The sequence below is a fragment of the Varroa jacobsoni genome, unplaced genomic scaffold (assembly GCF_002532875.2).
Source record: "Varroa jacobsoni isolate VJ856 unplaced genomic scaffold, vjacob_1.0 scaffold_1379, whole genome shotgun sequence".
In the NCBI taxonomy this organism is placed as follows: Eukaryota; Metazoa; Arthropoda; class Arachnida; order Mesostigmata; family Varroidae; genus Varroa; species Varroa jacobsoni.
This window is the reverse complement of record NW_019214281.1, coordinates 471-18071: the sequence shown is the minus strand read 5'-3', so window position 1 is coordinate 18071 and position 17601 is coordinate 471. Positions and strand designations below refer to the sequence as shown.

At 37.4% G+C, this 17601-nt stretch overlaps 4 protein-coding genes across 10 annotated transcripts in view; 2 read left to right on the top strand and 2 right to left on the bottom strand.

Moving 5' to 3' along the window:
• LOC111269337 (sodium-dependent proline transporter) overlaps window positions 1–924 on the top strand; it is a 46086-nt gene extending 45162 nt beyond the window's left edge. For 2 of the 3 annotated variants that reach the window (XM_022848837.1, XM_022848836.1), the window contains one exon: window positions 162–924. The gene's annotated coding sequence lies outside the window, so the exon portion shown is untranslated. The remainder of the gene's footprint in view (window positions 1–161) is intronic. The other variant, XM_086972052.1, reaches the window with a different exon arrangement.
• LOC111269339 (uncharacterized) overlaps window positions 1–2471 on the bottom strand; it is a 72568-nt gene extending 70097 nt beyond the window's left edge. For 2 of the 4 annotated variants that reach the window (XR_015314550.1, XR_015314549.1), the window contains exon 1: window positions 1827–2471. The gene's annotated coding sequence lies outside the window, so the exon portion shown is untranslated. The remainder of the gene's footprint in view (window positions 1–1826) is intronic. The other 2 variants (XR_002685729.2, XR_015314552.1) reach the window with 1 other exon arrangement.
• Window positions 2472–3759: 1288 nt separating this feature from the next.
• On the bottom strand, window positions 3760–8244 carry LOC111269338 (transmembrane protein 203). 2 transcript variants are annotated; one of them, XM_022848842.2, is made up of 5 exons: window positions 8064–8244; window positions 7623–7754; window positions 4438–4534; window positions 4134–4292; window positions 3760–3992 (listed from the first exon to the last, which is right to left on the bottom strand). In XM_022848842.2, exons 1-4 carry the CDS (start codon window positions 8066–8068, stop codon window positions 4149–4151), a joined length of 378 nt encoding a protein of 125 aa, XP_022704577.1. In that variant the 5' UTR covers window positions 8069–8244; the 3' UTR covers window positions 3760–3992; window positions 4134–4148. The 2 variants fall into 2 exon arrangements, with proteins under 2 accessions (XP_022704577.1, XP_022704576.1); XM_022848841.2 differs by having other exon boundaries at window positions 4182–4292; window positions 8064–8240.
• A 1188-nt stretch (window positions 8245–9432) lies between these two features.
• On the top strand, window positions 9433–17087 carry Pngl (N-glycanase Pngl). The gene is made up of 11 exons (XM_022848835.2): window positions 9433–9874; window positions 10621–10692; window positions 11466–11722; window positions 11997–12098; window positions 13008–13132; window positions 13276–13402; window positions 13834–13944; window positions 14332–14475; window positions 14851–14979; window positions 15274–15434; window positions 15790–17087. The coding sequence occupies exons 1-11, from the start codon at window positions 9827–9829 to the stop codon at window positions 16038–16040; spliced, it is 1527 nt and encodes a 508-aa protein (XP_022704570.2). The 5' UTR covers window positions 9433–9826; the 3' UTR covers window positions 16041–17087.
• Window positions 17088–17601: the final 514 nt, after the last annotated feature.

Below are 17601 nucleotides of genomic sequence, written 5' to 3'. Positions count from 1 at the left end.
TGTTAAAGTAAATAGGGCAGTTAATTATACATATTATGCCCGGTGACAATGATATATGCTAGGACAATTGTGTTATATACATGCAAGTTGATAATGACACGTGCACACACAGGCGCAAAATATAAATACGAAACAATTATATGTATTATAATTCTTTTCAGATTCCCCCTCATCTTAGAGAAGATGCTAGAGGAGGTTGGTGAAACTTGCATTTTGATTACTTCGAACACTTTTTCATATCTGAAATATCTGAGACGTGGCTTAAAAACGTATTCATCTCGTAGGGAAATAACAGATGTAGGGTTAGCATAATCTTCGTATACGTTCACAACAGCCCGGAGAGAAATAGTCTAAGCAGTCGTAGACCTCAGCTTGAAAAGCAACGCGAATACTATTGATATATTTTTACAACGAACAGAATTTCCATAGACCTATATATATATACACATATAATACACACAAACTGTACAAGCAAGCTAGCATGATTTACTTATTACAATAGAGCTAGTTATTGAGAAGACGCTATGCTTCAAAATTATTATGTGTATATATACGGGATGCTAATGGTAGATCACGATAGCACGAGTAGATTTGTACGAATCGTTGTTATTACGAATGATCTGCAATGTGAACGATCAGAGAGCTGCATCCGTTGCCCGGAATCTCTACGGTACATGATAAAAACCTTTCGTCTAGTTCATTTCAGTTTGGATTATATTTAGCTGGTTTTTGATTACGCTAAGGTTACGCATCTTTACGAGGTTAACTCTTCGTTTGAAAAAAAGCCTATAGATACATACATTTATTTGAAGTGCAGTGTTTTTGTTGTTGTTGTTGTTGTTGTTGTTGTAAAACAGTGATAATGAGGCGAACAAGAATAAATGGATCTATTTAATCTTGGACGCATCCGCCCGGGAAACATCACCAGAGTGTTTATTTTTTTAACAGATATTTTCTCGATCTAATGATAATCTTACTTTATTCATTAGTTGTGGTGCATATTAAGAGTCGAGGTAGACCAGTCAAGTCGCCGGGAGGAACCGTTCTGCAACAATGTATTGGTACAACTTCTTTTGGATTGCCATAATGTGATATTCCAAATGATGCCAAAATGACGATGTCTGTAGAAAGTCGTTGTAATAGCAAAGCTAAATTATTGTCGTCGTTGTTGTTGTTGTTGTTGTTGTTGTTGTTGTCGTCATCACTTTTTCGGTGAAATCGCCATGAGAAGGGTTGTTTGGACATTGGCGGCCAGTCAGCTCAGCTGGAGTTGCTCAGAACTTTTTTCTCAGACAATTGCTATCTGTGTTCGCTGATCAGTTCGGGAATAGTGTGTGTCGCACCATACGCGGTGCACTGTATAAAAACAAAGATCACTGCACTAGCAGCCTGGAATTTAAGAGAATTGCCAGGCAAACGATCTGCTTAAAGATCAGAAGCAATACCAGAAACAATTTAAATGGATAAAACTTGAATCATGTTCAGAGCATCGTCACAAAATCCCACGATTGTCGAAAGTTGCGGAGCGAAACACTATATAAGTTTGACTCTTATTACGATCTAGATAGACACATGATTATATATATATATATATATAAAGCATTGGCTGGAGCAACGCAGGCTAGAAGCAGCATGGCGACTGCGGCCGAATGCAGGCTGTTGTTAGAATGACCGTAGCAGTGACGAATTAACAACACCTATAAACGTGCTTGCTGCTGTTCGGAGTGACACACATTGTTATATGACAGAATCAAATAGCAACGGATGAGGCACGATGAGGGGTTCGTGCATCCATGAGTCCCTGTACCTAGCGTCTACCTTCCTACCTCGGTTCAGACGATAAAAATGGCGAGACAAGACCGAGCGGTATCACAACGTTGAGCTGCTGCTGCTGCTGCTAGACTTAGCGACGATGGGTTGCTGTTATTCCCACCTGACTGACTATAACAGTTATTGTTACGACATCCACTCGGATTTGGCTGTTTTGCAGCAGTCCAAATGTTAAATTATACACCAAACTCTCATATTTACGTAGTATTTGTACGTACTGTGACGAAACAGCTAGACGGTCACGATCCAGCGGCAACAGCAGCGTCACATGCACGAGACAGTGATTCTGATAGCGGTCGGAAACTCTCATTATGTCAATCAGCTGTCTATTGAAGTCACGGTATTAGTAGCAGTATTGCAACTCCAATGACAGTTACTACATATAGGGGTAAGAGTTAATATTGCGGTGATATTTGGATTGTACTTTTCGTCTTAATCAAGACGACCATCAATACGAAAAAGAAAACTGAAGGAACACGAATTAACTAGTTTCCGTCATTTGCATGCTGTTCGTTAGTATGTTTTTGTACACAAAATAGAGATATAATATCAACAAAAATCCCAATGTTAGTTATAACAATGTAACAAGACTACTATTAATAAAGAGCTGCGCTACTGGAACAATGTAGGTAGACATCGAAGTTGACAGTGTCTTCATCACGGTATACTATAGGTAGCATGCTATGTTATGTCATAAACGAGAATTTAGAGCATAATTCAGTATCTTCAGCAGCAATTCCGGCTTTCATATTTCCTTAATGAGTTGCTATGCGTTAGAACCTACTACGCTAAAAACTGTTTGGCGTACATTATAGACGTGGTCTTCGTTTTTCACACATACACACTGCAAACACTCAAGGTGCAGGACGAAACGACTCATTAGCGAGAAACAGTAAGGAGCGGTAAGTAAGGAGATTTAATCGACGATGGTATAGCGTGAATATAAAGTTTACTTCTCCCTAAAACTGTAGCGTTGCTCGATATTAGATCTTCAACTTGGACGTGTCTAGAAATATGCTGGATCATACGATAAAGGTGACTTGCCTTTGTTGAATGATCTTAGTTGGACATTATGCGCAGTTTGTCAAAATTGCCAAGCCATAATGGATAACAGACTGGCAAGATATATAGCATGTGCTATTGTAGCCGCACGTTTGCTCGAAGGTGATGTACTCCCGACTACGTTGCGTTTCACTCATTGACGGTGTCGTCAATAGAAAAATGGGTAAGACGTGAGAACGAAGGAAGGCGAGTGTTTTTACGTTTTTGTATTTAATCCCCACTCATATCACGCGGCATTTCGTCGTCTAATATTTTTACCTCGCGAATGTAAGCTGCGTTAACAGGTACGCTATTTCTATACACAAAAGGTCTTATTGCCAACGTTCGTAACACTTACGAGGAAGAGACCTTAGTCCTGAATATTTCGCGATTCGCCTCTGCACACGGTCTTCCTTAGGGCTTATTTTAGAGTTAAAATTGCCCTTTTAAAAACTTTCAAACCAAACGCAACAAATCATTCATCGAACATAAAATTTAGACAGCTGGCTGTCTCTGCTGCTGCGTTTATAAAATGGAGCTCATATTCGTAGAATTTTTTATTTCTCAGTTGAACCTCAGCGAATGGTCTCAGATTCGAAGGAGTACAATTGCATCATCATAAATTATATGTACATACAATATTCGCGACATATCACACTGTTTTAAATTTTTGTAATAGCGAAACTTTTAAATAGGAGGCTAGTTATCTCTTTCATTTCACGCAGACCGCCATAGTATACCGGAAAACGAAGGGACTGAAATATCTGGAATAAAGGTTAGCATTTCACGCGCCAACCTTTATTCGACGGAGTCCATTATGTACTGCTGTTGTTAGTATTTCTTTCTTTACTAAGTATTTTTTTATACTTAGAAAATAGTGCACACATATTCCTTTTCTATCTCCAGCGAACATATTTTTATTATAATTCAGGATCAAGACGGTAGATTTATTCACTTACAGCGTACATGTGGACCTATATATAAATTCATGGTGTTGTACATTTTGATACACTAAATACACATATAGGCTTTGATTTTATTTCGTTGAAAGTCACAGATTATCGCATCTGACAGGCTCGGAACATCAGGGTCAACAGAAGACCGTATACAGGGGTGAACACCTGAAAAAAGATTTTATCAAATCAAATTTAGCAATACATATATACTTTAAGGTAATCCTTAATAATATAAGGTAAGGAAATTATTACTGTCAACTTAACAAGTAGTTAAAGTCTGCTTGAAGGAAAGGAATATATACTTACGAAACTGTTCTGTATTTATATACACCTACTGGAAAAATAGGCTAGTACCTCTGAATAGGTGAAATGTTTGTGCGCGTCAAGTCGAAAGCACAAAAGCAACTTGAACGCGAACAGGGCCAGTAATTGAACAAGGCTCCACAGAGCACGGACAGCTGCCGCCTGTGTAATAAATGATAAAAACTCATTAGGAAAAAATAATTAGTTTACTCAACCGATTCTTATCAATGACTGTGCATGAAGTGTGCTCTCTTTAATTTACTTGTTAACTATTTGACTCAAATATTAGCAATGGCTTCTTATTTACCTTGTACTGGCCAAGAAAATATTGACGGATAAAGACGATAACACAGAAATAACAGATCAATCCATCAGCCACAAAGTATATCGTAAATAGGCGCCACCTAGATGAAATGTATTAAAAATAGAACCACTTGAGTTATAGTCCGGTATTAGAGTTGCGGTATTAGATTATAGTTGCAATATCCACAACAAATCCCTTCTATACGCTAGAGTGAAATTTTGCAATTTAATCTTGAGATATTATATGATCTGTGCATTTTATTACTCTGAGTATCCCCAACGGGATTGAAGTTCGCTGGTCTTTGCCCTAGGTAATACAGGTCTATGCATTCAAATTAGACTAAGGCCTAAACTGTTACGACCTGTTTGACTGCATTTACGTGCAGACCTAATGCTAGTTGTAAACTGGATAATAGATGATGCCTGCATAAGCTAGTATAATTATACTTGGTCTGTGAACCGCGACATACCGTAATAGAAATAGCTTCTCGTTCAAATATGCTAATGTGCTATTAAAATATATTGCCATTTGAGTAATGTTGCTCGTAATGTGAATCCAGTTAGTAGGCTCCAGTCCGTTCTGCTTTCTTACCCACGACCACCCTATCATATATAAATAGTTACTCTAATTACTCTTACTTTAATTTTTTCTTATATGGTTCTTATTTATTCTTATATATATTTATATTTTTTTTATATATATAGGAAATTATATGCGTCTACTATATCAACAGTACTTTCGGCATGAGTGCGTAGCGTCTCTTAATTAGCCAGATTAGTTTGTAGCCAAAAAGTTGCTTGATCTCCGAAAGACCGTTAGGCGTCTTGAGAGTCAACAAATGGAATGCAAAGCTGCTCTTATTGACTGTAAATTCGCATTACGATTATAGATACAAGTAAAGTTGCTTTTAGCGCCTGTACTTATTTTTTTTTTCTATACTGATTCCACCATTCTTAAGACAGAGTCAGCAATCTTAAAACTATATATACTGTCAATAAGATCGGCATTGTACTATTTAAAGGCGCTTTACAAACGAATTCGGCGGGCTTTGAAATTAAATCACTTTTGAACTACGTGTCACAATTTGCAGACGAAATTTGGCTTCGGATCGCTTAAGCACTTCAGAATGGAAAGCGATTAAGCCAACCTAAGAAAAAATATATAAGCTCTTAAACCATCGTTCAGTAGTCACGTTTTTCCTTCGAAAATCGTAGCGCTGCGGAAATTTATTAAAGATTGGTGAAGACAAGGCACAGTACGTGACTGGACAGAGATCGGAGGGTTGAAAACTAGATGCCGGGCCCCGAAAGAGAAGAAGCTGCAATCTAAGCTTTTCACGAAGGCAGAGCTTGGAGTCCAAAAACTCTGTCAGTAAAAACTGACACTTTACACGTAACGAGTTATAGAGTTAGAACTTAAAACACTGAAAATGCGAAAACTGAGAGTAAAATGGGTACTTCATTGAACGATTGCAGGTCAGCGAATGACGTCGCTGTGGACAGAAATCAGGTTCGGTGGCAATGTCAAGAAGGTTGGGACGTGCATGCAATGAACATCAGCAACATCTGCTAACGTTAGATACTCGCCGAAAATTAAATAAACAATACAACCCGCTATCTCGAGTTTTCAACAGACTTATGGACCGTCGGCACGGATATCGAAAGCATGCGCTTTGGTTATTTGATGACAAGGCCAGACGACATCGTCGTGCCTAAATTATATCGTGCCTCTTATTCTTCTGCTCGAAGTTCCTCTGATCATGGGGTTTTTTATGTCCTAAAAGGGTACTTGATACTCAACTATCAATTTATTTTGAGAAGCCATAGATAGAGAAACTACGTATGGGAACTTAAATGGTTGGCATTTGGCTGTTCAAGAGCTGTTAAAGGGTTGAGGTTAGTCTGTAAAAGTAAGAAATACTGTTTAACAAATATAGCACTTTAGCCCAGCTAGTTTAGAAGTTATTCAATTTCAAAGTTTGCCGGATTCGCTTGTAAAGTTCTATTAGCTTCATGTAGCGAGGAGCGAGCTTCAGGTTTAAGGGCTTATAAGATAATCAATAAACCATAATTACATATATGAACGACTCCTTGTTATGCTTGGCAAATTTCATGCGTTTAGTTAATTTTTAATTTTCTCTGAGATGCCTCTCCTGAGATTTTTTTTATAATAGAGTAGGCAAAGTAATGTTAAGGACTGCATGAAATCTTCCATTTGCTACAATTTTTTTTTTAATTACTATAGCAGAAGCCAAAGTGATTTGAAGTTCCCTTCGTTATGCAAAAAATGCATTTTTCAGTTAGAAAGCTATTATTTCATTTATAACGTTTGTTATGTGTTATAATGCTGGTAGTTTGTTTCACAGTAAGCACACCAACTTTATGTTACCGCACATGGTCTTTGACCTTCTTTGATCTCTTTGATTACCGGATTAATGCAAATCAACGTACTAGTATAGAACTAATCTTGACATTTTATTCATTTCCGTACATATCTATTAACAACAAAGGCAGATCGGTCGTCAAACGGGTGAGTAACCGTTACTGACCCCTACTAATTAGTAAATACGATTGTGAATCGGGATCCAAGTTAGAACCTTTAGTAGATATGATATCCTATAATCATGTCAAAATTTATTTGTAACGTTGGAGTCAAAATTGTAATAACTGATAACGTTCTCACTAGTCCTGATCTGTTAGAAGTACATCATTTTCGATGCGCTCCAATATTTAAAGATACAATTGGACCTGTCATCTAAGGCCGTTATGCAGTAGAAGATATACTATATAACTTACATAAAGCAGAACCTACAGAGAAATGTCAAGGCATCTTTTGTTGTGAAAAACAATTCCGTCTTAAAGTCCCGACAGTGAATTTCTTAGAAAGTCTTGAGAAAATCTTTATTTATCTTAAATATAAGAATATGAAGAAAGAAGATAAATTATGTATGCACTCACAAATAGGCTCAAAAAGCCGATTTTCGATAAAAGATAGTCGTTCAGTGTCTTTGGCATAGAAACAGATTCGCGATGGTGATTTGTAATTGCACACAGTAACTACATACTTAGCTATGTCAATAAACGATCCCCTCAGTATATATATTAGGTTCAAAATATATCAACCAATATAATTCAAATTTTATAAAATTTAACTATTTTTGTTTTCTCGTGTACAATGAAGCAAATTACCAGGTTACGTCGAGGAGTCCATCGAGCTTAAGTGCAGCGAAGAAGGAAAATATGAGTGTGGCAAATAAAAGGATGAGAATCTCAAGTGGGGTAAGACCCAGCCACAGGCATAGCTCCTTCAACTCCAAAAGCCTAAAAAGCCAGGCATACAGTTAGGTTCATAGTCCTCATAATGAGTGCCGAGTCACTTTACTAAAAGCATTCGAAGGAAACAGACGTTTATCGCTTTCCCTTATCTTGTATTTCTGACGCTTTTCTTCTATTTTTTTTTAATCAGTGAATTAATTGTTGTAAATTAGATACATACATACCATGAATAAACTTTAGTAAATGTTGTTTCGATTCATGTATACTACGTTAGGATCTCAAGTTCATAACATTTCTTTCCGGTATGTTCTTTTAATATATATATAGTTTACCACAGTGATATGATATACTTACCGCATTTTCCCACAACACTAAAAAATATAATAGAAAGCGCAGCAAATATGAGTCACTTGTACGTAACCGCAAGCTAATGAATAAGCTCTTCCATGAAATCTATACTAGTTAATGCTTTTTCGCGCTGGGCAACGGTTGCGAGTTTCATGTGTTCTATCAGCTGTTCTATTAGTTCCCTTCCGTGCGAGAGGAGTGTTGATTTCGCTTCCCTCTCCGTCGGCCCTCACCGGTTTTTCGCGCAATTTTGCATAATGGAGCTTGGTGCTTGTCACCGTCTATTTTATTTTCATTCTAAAAATTCGAACTGCGTTTTGCTCTTTATCTAATGCTGGATAGAATCTACACACTTTCATTTTAGTTTCCTAAAGAGATTGCCTAATTACAAATATTAGTATTTTGCTTTATTAAACCCGCCGAAAACAGAGTATTGCGTTCAGAGGCATACACTTCAACAAAGAGATCAATATCAATGGCGTAAGAACGCTGTAAGGATGAGCTGCAGTCTTCGAATAGATTACACCGTGATTACATTTCAAACCCAACCCTTGTTTGCAATCACATATATTTACGGCAGTTCTAAACCATGAGGTGCTTCCCCAGCATTTACCGTGTGCCTATGTAACTGAGTGCCTTATGAAAACTACTCGTAACCTCATACCATATGAACATGTATTGCTCATAAAAATGTTCTCATAGCAAGAGCTTTACGTTGTACAGCGTATTCAAGTGATAGTGCAACATCTGGTCACTTTTTCATTGTTGCTGTTGTAATTCTTTAGTGAAATATAAAAATAGTATGGCATACTGAGCGTGGCCACAAACATCGATGTCGAAAAATGGCGTTGAGGATATCATCGAGGCGATGGCAATTTTGCTCGTGTGTATTTTTAAGCGATCTACTTCCCATACGAACTAATGAGCAATTTAACTAAGAGCTTTTAGAAACAATTTGGAACGCTTAGTGGACTTTAGCCGCGAAAAATGGATTCAGCTGCAAAAGTACTATTGCTTAGGTTTCTCTACCAGATATGATAGCGGTGTTACCGATTGTAAACAAAAAATCGAATAAAAGAGAGTATGTCATCATCTAAATTGAAATCTGGTTCCTTCGATTGCTTCTATAACCGTCCGCCTGATCCTAGCTGTTCATTACAGCCCGTTACATCTGGGGTCTACCTCTAATAAATAACCTAATACATACTTCTATCTTTGAATTTAACTTGAAAGCTATGTTATTATTATTTCACTGTAATTATTCGTCTTGTAAGTTATCAATATCGACACGGCGGATTGACATGTATTTCTGTGCCAGACCGACGTCTGGAGCGCCACCAACGGTGTAGCACAGAAACTCATTCATAAACAGAAAAACGTAAACAATAACGTAGCCAACTATTCAATAACGGCATATCTTCCATTTTCCGGTATCATTAATGTAAACAATCTTTTGTCCTCTGAAATCCACTAGAGCAAAATTACTTATAGCCTGCATACATAAGTGAATAATTAGAATGACGTAACTACCACGTTGTGAATAAGTCTCTTAAATCCCATCACTGGCAACAAAAAATTAGCGGTTGTGATTCTGCGACAATAGGACAACGCACCTCGAATCGCTGAAAGCATACGACGAATATATACTACGTGAGACGAGGGTGGCATTGTAAAAGGGAACGCACAAATCTTGAGCCAGACGATAGAGCTAATCAAAAGCTCTGCTGTGTGACCAATCGCTTTTCTGTATCCTTGTTATTTTTTACCAGATGGACTGGAATCACCCACTTCTCCGTCAGCTGGATGGTCTTCATGAAGTAAGTAAAATACTAATTGATTCATTGGAACAATGCAAATGATAATTGCGGTTACTTTCTATGTACGATAATAATAATAATAATAATAATTGTTATTATTATTATTACAAAAATATTAGATATAAAACGTGGACTGTTTAAAAATGCCGCTTATCAAGCAGTTGTTGTCACGCTCAGTATCGGCTCTAAACAAGCTAAAACAGTAATCTCCTTTTATTTCAAGATGTATGTCTTTTACTGTAGTGGTTTATTTTTCCAATAGTTCCAAACAAGTTACTCTTTTCATAATTATCTTTCTTAGTTATCTCGTCGTAATTGTCTACGAATTGGCTCCCATGTAGTCCCGCAGTTAATTTTTAAAAAATAGCTTTGACGTTTATCTCTAACCAGGCTGCGGCTGCTACGACTACTGAATGGATACTGGAAAAATTTTAAGAACTGCCCAAACATTATATCCGTCACTCTGCATTACACAACGTCCTAAACGAGTCGTTGTATGAGAGGTGTCTAAACGACAGCTTCCCCTGCGAGCATAGAGAGATTGATTTAGAGCGGGTCCATCGAGAATTTTATTACAGCAGGCAAGAATACCTAACAGGTCCTTTGTAAAGTCTTTGTCAATTATTGAGCCACTCGCTCTTAAGTGCGTAATAGTTCAGTAATGGAATTGAACGAATTGAACGGGTTTTGTTGTAAGGGACTGTCATATTGATGATGACCTTCATGGTCGTGCTGTCTCTCTTTAGGTGCCACTACGCTACGAAGACGAGGAGACGAGAGTCATGGCCGAATCCCTCGTACCCATCGACGAGCTTCAGGTAGTTTATTACACATTTCGCCTATTTCACCATGACTGAAAAAAAAAGATCGTCGTTTTGCCATCTGCACTAACTTATATTTAGGTAATTAGGTTACCTGGACTATGACCGACATACGAGACAGGTTCTCATTAAAACATTGTCTTAATATTGCCATCAATAATGCAGAAATTTATGCCAAAAGCACTTTACAAAGCTGGGCATGTTGCTACAGCTTGATGCGACAAATATGGCAATGCGGTATTCTTCTGAAAGTAACACTCTGATTTTCTATTAGATTAGGTCGGTGTCTATTAGTTTCCTTCTTCAATGTTCACAGCCAGAAACCTCTTTCTTTACGGTGCAAGGTTTTGCACATAATTTTCGTCAAATCACAACTTTATGTTGAATTCCGTCTTCAAAGATTGTCATGTCGGGTGGCAAAAAACATTTTGGGTAATAATTTGCATTCGTTTTTCACCGAGCTATCAGAATCAGCAGGTATGGAAAAACGCACGGAGCTGCTGGAACTTCTTGGCACTGAAAATAATAGAAATTAAAACAACTCTTGGGACTAATGTATTCAGTTTAACAGGAAATACCCACTTTTTACTCGAGCTCAAGATAACATTTTATGTCCTGAACAAGACAATGTTAACAGCATTATAGAGCAATGAAAAGGTTCCAACATTTTTTAAACAATGTACTTTTAGCAAACGAAAAGTTAAACCGGAAAGCGACACACAAAAACAAACGTTAATTATTCACTAACCTAATACGTTTGCTCGCTCTAGGCTCGCGTAGCTACACAATATGCGCCCCCCGAGCTGGAACGAGATCTTCTACTGATAGAAATCGTTCAGTGGTTCAAACGTGAGTTTTTTAGTTGGGTCGATAACCCCAAATGCGATAGCTGTAGTGAGAAAACAAAGGTTGAACATATCGTTTCTCCGGACGATATCTGCTTGACGTCGGAAGAAAAAGAAGGGCTCGCACGACGGATCGAGTTATACAGATGCACTGCATGTAAACGGGAACTGCGATTTCCAAGGTAATAAATCCAAATAATTTATAGAATAATATCCTTTTGTATTTACAGATTTTCCGAATCAGATAAAACAAAATTAAGTCGTCGACAAACACGCAATAATTACAAAAGTTATCAATCTGGCCTTTTATCTGCCTACTAAATAATATGTCCGTTGATTACTTGACTAAGTATATGCAAACATTGTCACAAATATTGGACCATATGCGAATATGGAATCAGTCCAGAGCGGCTATCTTTACTGGTGCTTAAGTGCATGCGTTTCTACTTTTCACAGGTATAATTGCCCGCGGAAGCTTCTTGAAACTCGTTCAGGTCGTTGTGGCGAATGGGCTAACGCCTTCACGCTGATTTGTCTTGCTCTTGGCTATGAAGCGAGGTGATTGCCGAAAATCTCTTTTGACAAATCTTTTTGGAAAATATAGACCATTTTCCGAAACGTTTCATAAATAATTTTTTCGTCGGTTAACTTAATGGGCATTACCCAGCCATCCAATGGAATAAAGCAATTATTTCTGAAAATAGTGTTTAGTCAATAAGAGAATAATTCGTGTTACAAGAGTATGGAGCGTATTTTACCAGTTGTGAACCGCTTCGGTCAAAAGTGTAGTTTTACTTCTCCATAGTAAAAATTTATAAAATAAATGAACCAACGATAAAATCCATTGCATGTTTTCAATGAAAAAACAGCCAAGAAAGATCGCCTTGCCCAAATTAACATGATTAGATATGGGAAAACATCTATTTATTTGAAGAAAACACTCATCTCAAAGAATATGAGCTATTTTTTAAGGTTTCTTAATTTTTTAAGGTTTAATATTTCTTCAAGCATTATGCTTCTCCATCGGGAAAAAAACTATTCTAGAAAAGTAATCATGCACTTAAAGGACATGAAACACATGCCGCGATGGTTCATATTTTACCAATTTTCAATCATCTAAGCTAAGATCACCATTTTAAGTAATCGACATTTTGGTTTCCCTAAATCCAATGCTGTACCTATTTTGTGCGACTTAAAAAAATAATTTTCTAATACAGAAATTTCACAAGGTCTTGGCTGTTATTAAGCAAATCGTAGAATATCATCAACTTATTCAACTTTATAATACGCTCTATAAGCAAATTTCACACACAAAAAAAAAGTATTCATTCAACTTTAGGCACCGCTAATCCTAAGATGAAACTCTATTATGCCTGAAGTGTTACAGTCGTGTCGCATACCTCGAAAATATTTAATGCAAATTTATCTTATCACAGAAGTACTGCAGATCTCGGCACTTTCTTTTAGGTACGTATGGGACGTGACAGACCACGTCTGGACAGAAGTCTGGTCAGACGCAAAAAACCGTTGGGTTCACTGTGATCCGTGTGAAGCAGCGTGTGATGCACCACTCACTTACGAACAAGGATGGGGTGCGTTATTTGGTGCCCTTGAGACAATGTTTGTGGCTAAATATCTTCCTCAAAACATGTATAACGATTAAATGGTTTGATGCTTTAGTTGATATTGATATTTTGGTGCAGTGTGATGAGCCTTCTGTTTTGTCTACCCTTAGGTAAACAGCTGAGCTATATCTTCGCTTTCACGTCTTTCGAAACTGTAGATGTTACTTGGCGGTACGTGACAAATTTCAAGGAAACTCTTGCAAGACGACGAAGCCTACCCGAAGCAATACTTATCAAGTAAGTTACGATTCTGCTTCGATTGTGCCGATGTGTATAGCTAATCGAAGAGGCACAATATGACTTCCGTACATCAATTAGATATTAAACACTGTCGGTAATTATATTCTGTTCTATAAATTTATCAGAAAGGCTAAAAACTTCCAACCATGTGGAGATAGCAATGTTTTTTTCGTTATGGTTATCACAATTGACTGATTCAGTCAAAAGGATCCGAGTCATGCATGTTCGACCTACAGCAAGTCGTTAACTCCGACAACTATTTGCTGGCACCTTATTTTGACCACTCATACTAGACTGAAACAGTACGAGAAAATTTAGCTTGTTTTCATCTTTTATAGTATGATCTTAGTATCGTTAGGTTGTACCACCGCACCAAGTGATCTCAGTGAAGTAACGAGCACTGAAAGTGTTATTGGAACATTTTTCAGATATCAAGATATTCGAAACGAGGCCTTCCAACGACCATTAAGCCCTGTGCATAAGGAAAAGTTAAAAAAGCGAAGAATTATGGAGTTAACGGAGTTCCTCGCACCACCAAAGTATGTGTGACTGCAATTCCGGGCCCTGCATTCTATTGTGCTTAGCCCTCAAGTATTAGCTTTAGTGGTATGAAGTAAGTTTGCATGAAGGTACATTTTCATGCGTAAATACTTTGATAATATCAGTAAAATGCATCCCATAGTCAAACAAAGGATTGGACAACATTGGAATAAAGATATTAAGAATTAAGGGTATGGCGATTTTGTTGTGCGGTATGTTGCTAAGTGTCGTAAATTGGATGATAACGCTTCGTCTATCGTTCGTTTCAGACAGATAGCGATGTCTTGAGTTGCTTGAAGCCGGGCAGAGGCAACTAATTTGACAGTCAGACCAATCTTTAGCATACTTATTTTTCATGCCATAACTGTTCCGTTTTGGTGTCCAAGGGTTCGAGGAATAGCAGAATTACAAGGCCGCATTTCTGGAGATGAAGCGTGGCGTTTAGGCCGTAAAGAGACAGATAATACCCGAATCATTCGCAATTCACGGCCTGACGTCAGAACCATGGAAATAACTTACTCTTCGGCAAGGTCAGACCTTATAATAGTAATAACTATAGTCATCCTGACAGAAATTTTTTAAAATCTATGCTATGTTCATGTGATATTTTCGTTGATATGTACAGGCACACAGGTGCAAAACACGAAATTCTTCCGGTGAGCCGAAAAATCTGCTGTATTTTCTTACCATTCGTGTTTACTCATCTGATATGGATCGATCTCCTTATTAGCTGTCCGCTTTTAACATGCAAATATCAGATGTCTAGATACCTACCACATTTAATGTCTAGTATAATTGCTGCACGTACATTATGAGCTATTTAGTTGTTCGCATAGAACATTTTTTACAAAATTACCTATTTCGTTCTTTTTTCTTTCTGTTGGCTCCCATTGTGTGTTCTGCAGTGACATCTATGTCATCGAAGAGGACGGAGATGTCGTCGAGAAAACTTACGGCTGGGCGTCGATGATGCAATCACATCTCGATATCATTCGCAAGGAGGAGTTAGACTGGAAGATGGCTTATCTGGCAAGGTAGTTTAATATATAGTATATAAAAATATATTAATTTAATCCACGCTTAGCCATCGAGGTATTCAGAAACTCAACCGGTATTTCATTACTACTTTTATGTCTAGACGCTTAGAAACAATCAGAAAAGTTTCTAGGCATCTAGAATATGTACATGTACGCCATTCAATTGCGCAGATCCAGGAGTTGGAGATTATTTTTATTAGCACAAATAATAACAGTATTCAGATTTAATAATAAAATATTTCAAAGATATTCTTACACCGGGCTTGACTCTGGCGTATTGCATCGTTACAGACGTCCAGGCTCATCTCTAGGTGTAATGCAATACAAGATCGAGTTAAGCAGGGCATGCCGTGTAGTCGAAGTCACTTTCATTCGAGAGACATTCGAGAACGGCGAAGTGGCAGTCAACCTGTCGACCGGAGAAGATAACAGCCTTTGCATACGCGGAAACGGTTTGTCGATACTTTAAATTCATGTAATCTGTCATTTTATACGGTACTATTTTTTGTCTACTTAAAATGCTTTGCATATAATGTTTTTGCAAATCTTCGCAACCATAGTGTCAATAGTATCTCACATTTGCTTAAGCAAAGAAGTTCACTTTGATCGCAAGTTTGAGTTACAATTGCCTTATAAATAAACGGTATACAATACAACGGATTCAACCTGCTACACAAGCATATCCGAGGTGAAGTTTCAGTACTTATAGTAGACATATATATAATGATCACAGTATTTCCTATATAGGTATAGGATATGTATACTCAACCATACATACTGAAATGCATTTTTCGGGACAAACTGTAGATCCTGTTACCTTCAGCCTTCCACCTGACTCTGGTTATAATTTGGTGCTCACATGCGAGCTGTCTGGAGGTCAAGGAGACAACGCATGGCAGCACGCGCAAGCCTTTCGACAGGCGCTCAGCACAGACGCAATGGCCCCCACTAACTCCACATCCTCAGCATTTTCTATTCACCGTGCTTCCGGGAAACAGCAACGAATTGAAAACCACCGCCAGCATTCGCCTACCCTGAAGCTTCGTCTATTTTTCTAGTTTAATTTGCTTGACTCGTTTTCCTTTTTAGCATTTAGAGGCTTAAAAACGAGTCGCCTGTTTGAGCCTTCGGGCATATTATACAGGTCACCGATAATAGTGTAATTAAATTGATGGTGAAAATGCACAAAGCGACTAAATCTGCCAACTATTATAATTAAACATTAAAAATTCTAAGTTGTTACGAAAGTCATTTTTGTTATCGTTCCCTTTGCTAACTTTCCATTTATGATTGAAGGATTTTCTGTAAGCCAGAAGACTGTTGTCGTTTTTTTGCTTGGATTACGCAGTTCTCTTTCGAGTTTTGATTCTAAACATATGTCAGGTCGTTACAGGTAACATCTTTAACATTTCCTGCTCGTCTTTTCTCATGGTGTAGGTATGGCGTGTTAGGATTTCAAAAGTGCCTCCGCGAGTTCAAAAATAGCATCTTTGGCCTAAAGAACGCGTTCTTCGCGATTTTCCGAATTTGACGATAATTGCCTTGGGCCATTCTAGAAGGAGGATAATTGTTAGATAATTTTAAGTTTCCTAAAGGAGTCCTAATGATATTCTCGTTGTAAGTGAACAACTTGAAAATTTAAGTTGTTCAAGCAGTTTGAGGTTTCTATAGCCATATCATAACTATGTCGCAAATTAACTTGTATCTTAGCCGCCATAAACATGTTTGGACCCAATGTAAAATCTGGATAAGGTGGCTATACCAGCTTTGTGAAGCTTTCTAGCTATACATTAGAGAAGAAAGGCAATGAAAAAAAAACTGCAATTATTTTCAATACTTGTATATTATACATTGATCAGGATGAAATTTTAGCTAAACGTCAACCAGTGTAGAAGCATAACCAAGCAAGGATCTATGACCCTGCCAAAAAAGTAGTTATGATTTGGCGGTATTGCACTGTATGCGTTATTTTGATATTGGTTTGAAGACGGCTTTGGTGGTACTCTAACTGTAATTTCGATATATAAAGCCACGACTGTATGGACAGATTATTTTTTAATTAAATTTTAATTATTTAATAAATGTAGCGAAAAATAAAAAAATAAGTCACTCCCTTTCATGTTTCATTGCCGCACGGTAGACACAGGAATAGATAAAGATAACAATAGAATTCAAATGTAGAATGTAGCCCAACATTTATTTATTTGTATTTGTTATTGAAAAGGATTTGTAATACCTAAACTAAAGATTAATGTCAAACGATGACACATACTAAAATTATGTAGAACCTTCATTCGTAGGCGGACATTATTCCCAAACCTTCTTGTTCGACGGCTTCTTAAGAAAGTCGCGGATGTCAATTTTGGGCTTGCCAAAATCTACTTTCGTTTTGGTAATGCCGAAGTAGTTATTTAGCTCTTGCCATCTGAAATTTCATTCAGATTGAAAAGATAAGCTTGGTAAAACATATTTATTGGCTCACAGATATGAATTTCATCATTTCAATATATAGAATGCGTAAGATGTTACAAAACCATTTATGTACATACTCCACAATGGGAGCCGAGGAATCATTGAAAAAAACTACTGACTCTCAGCTGTTATGATTACGCTGGCTAA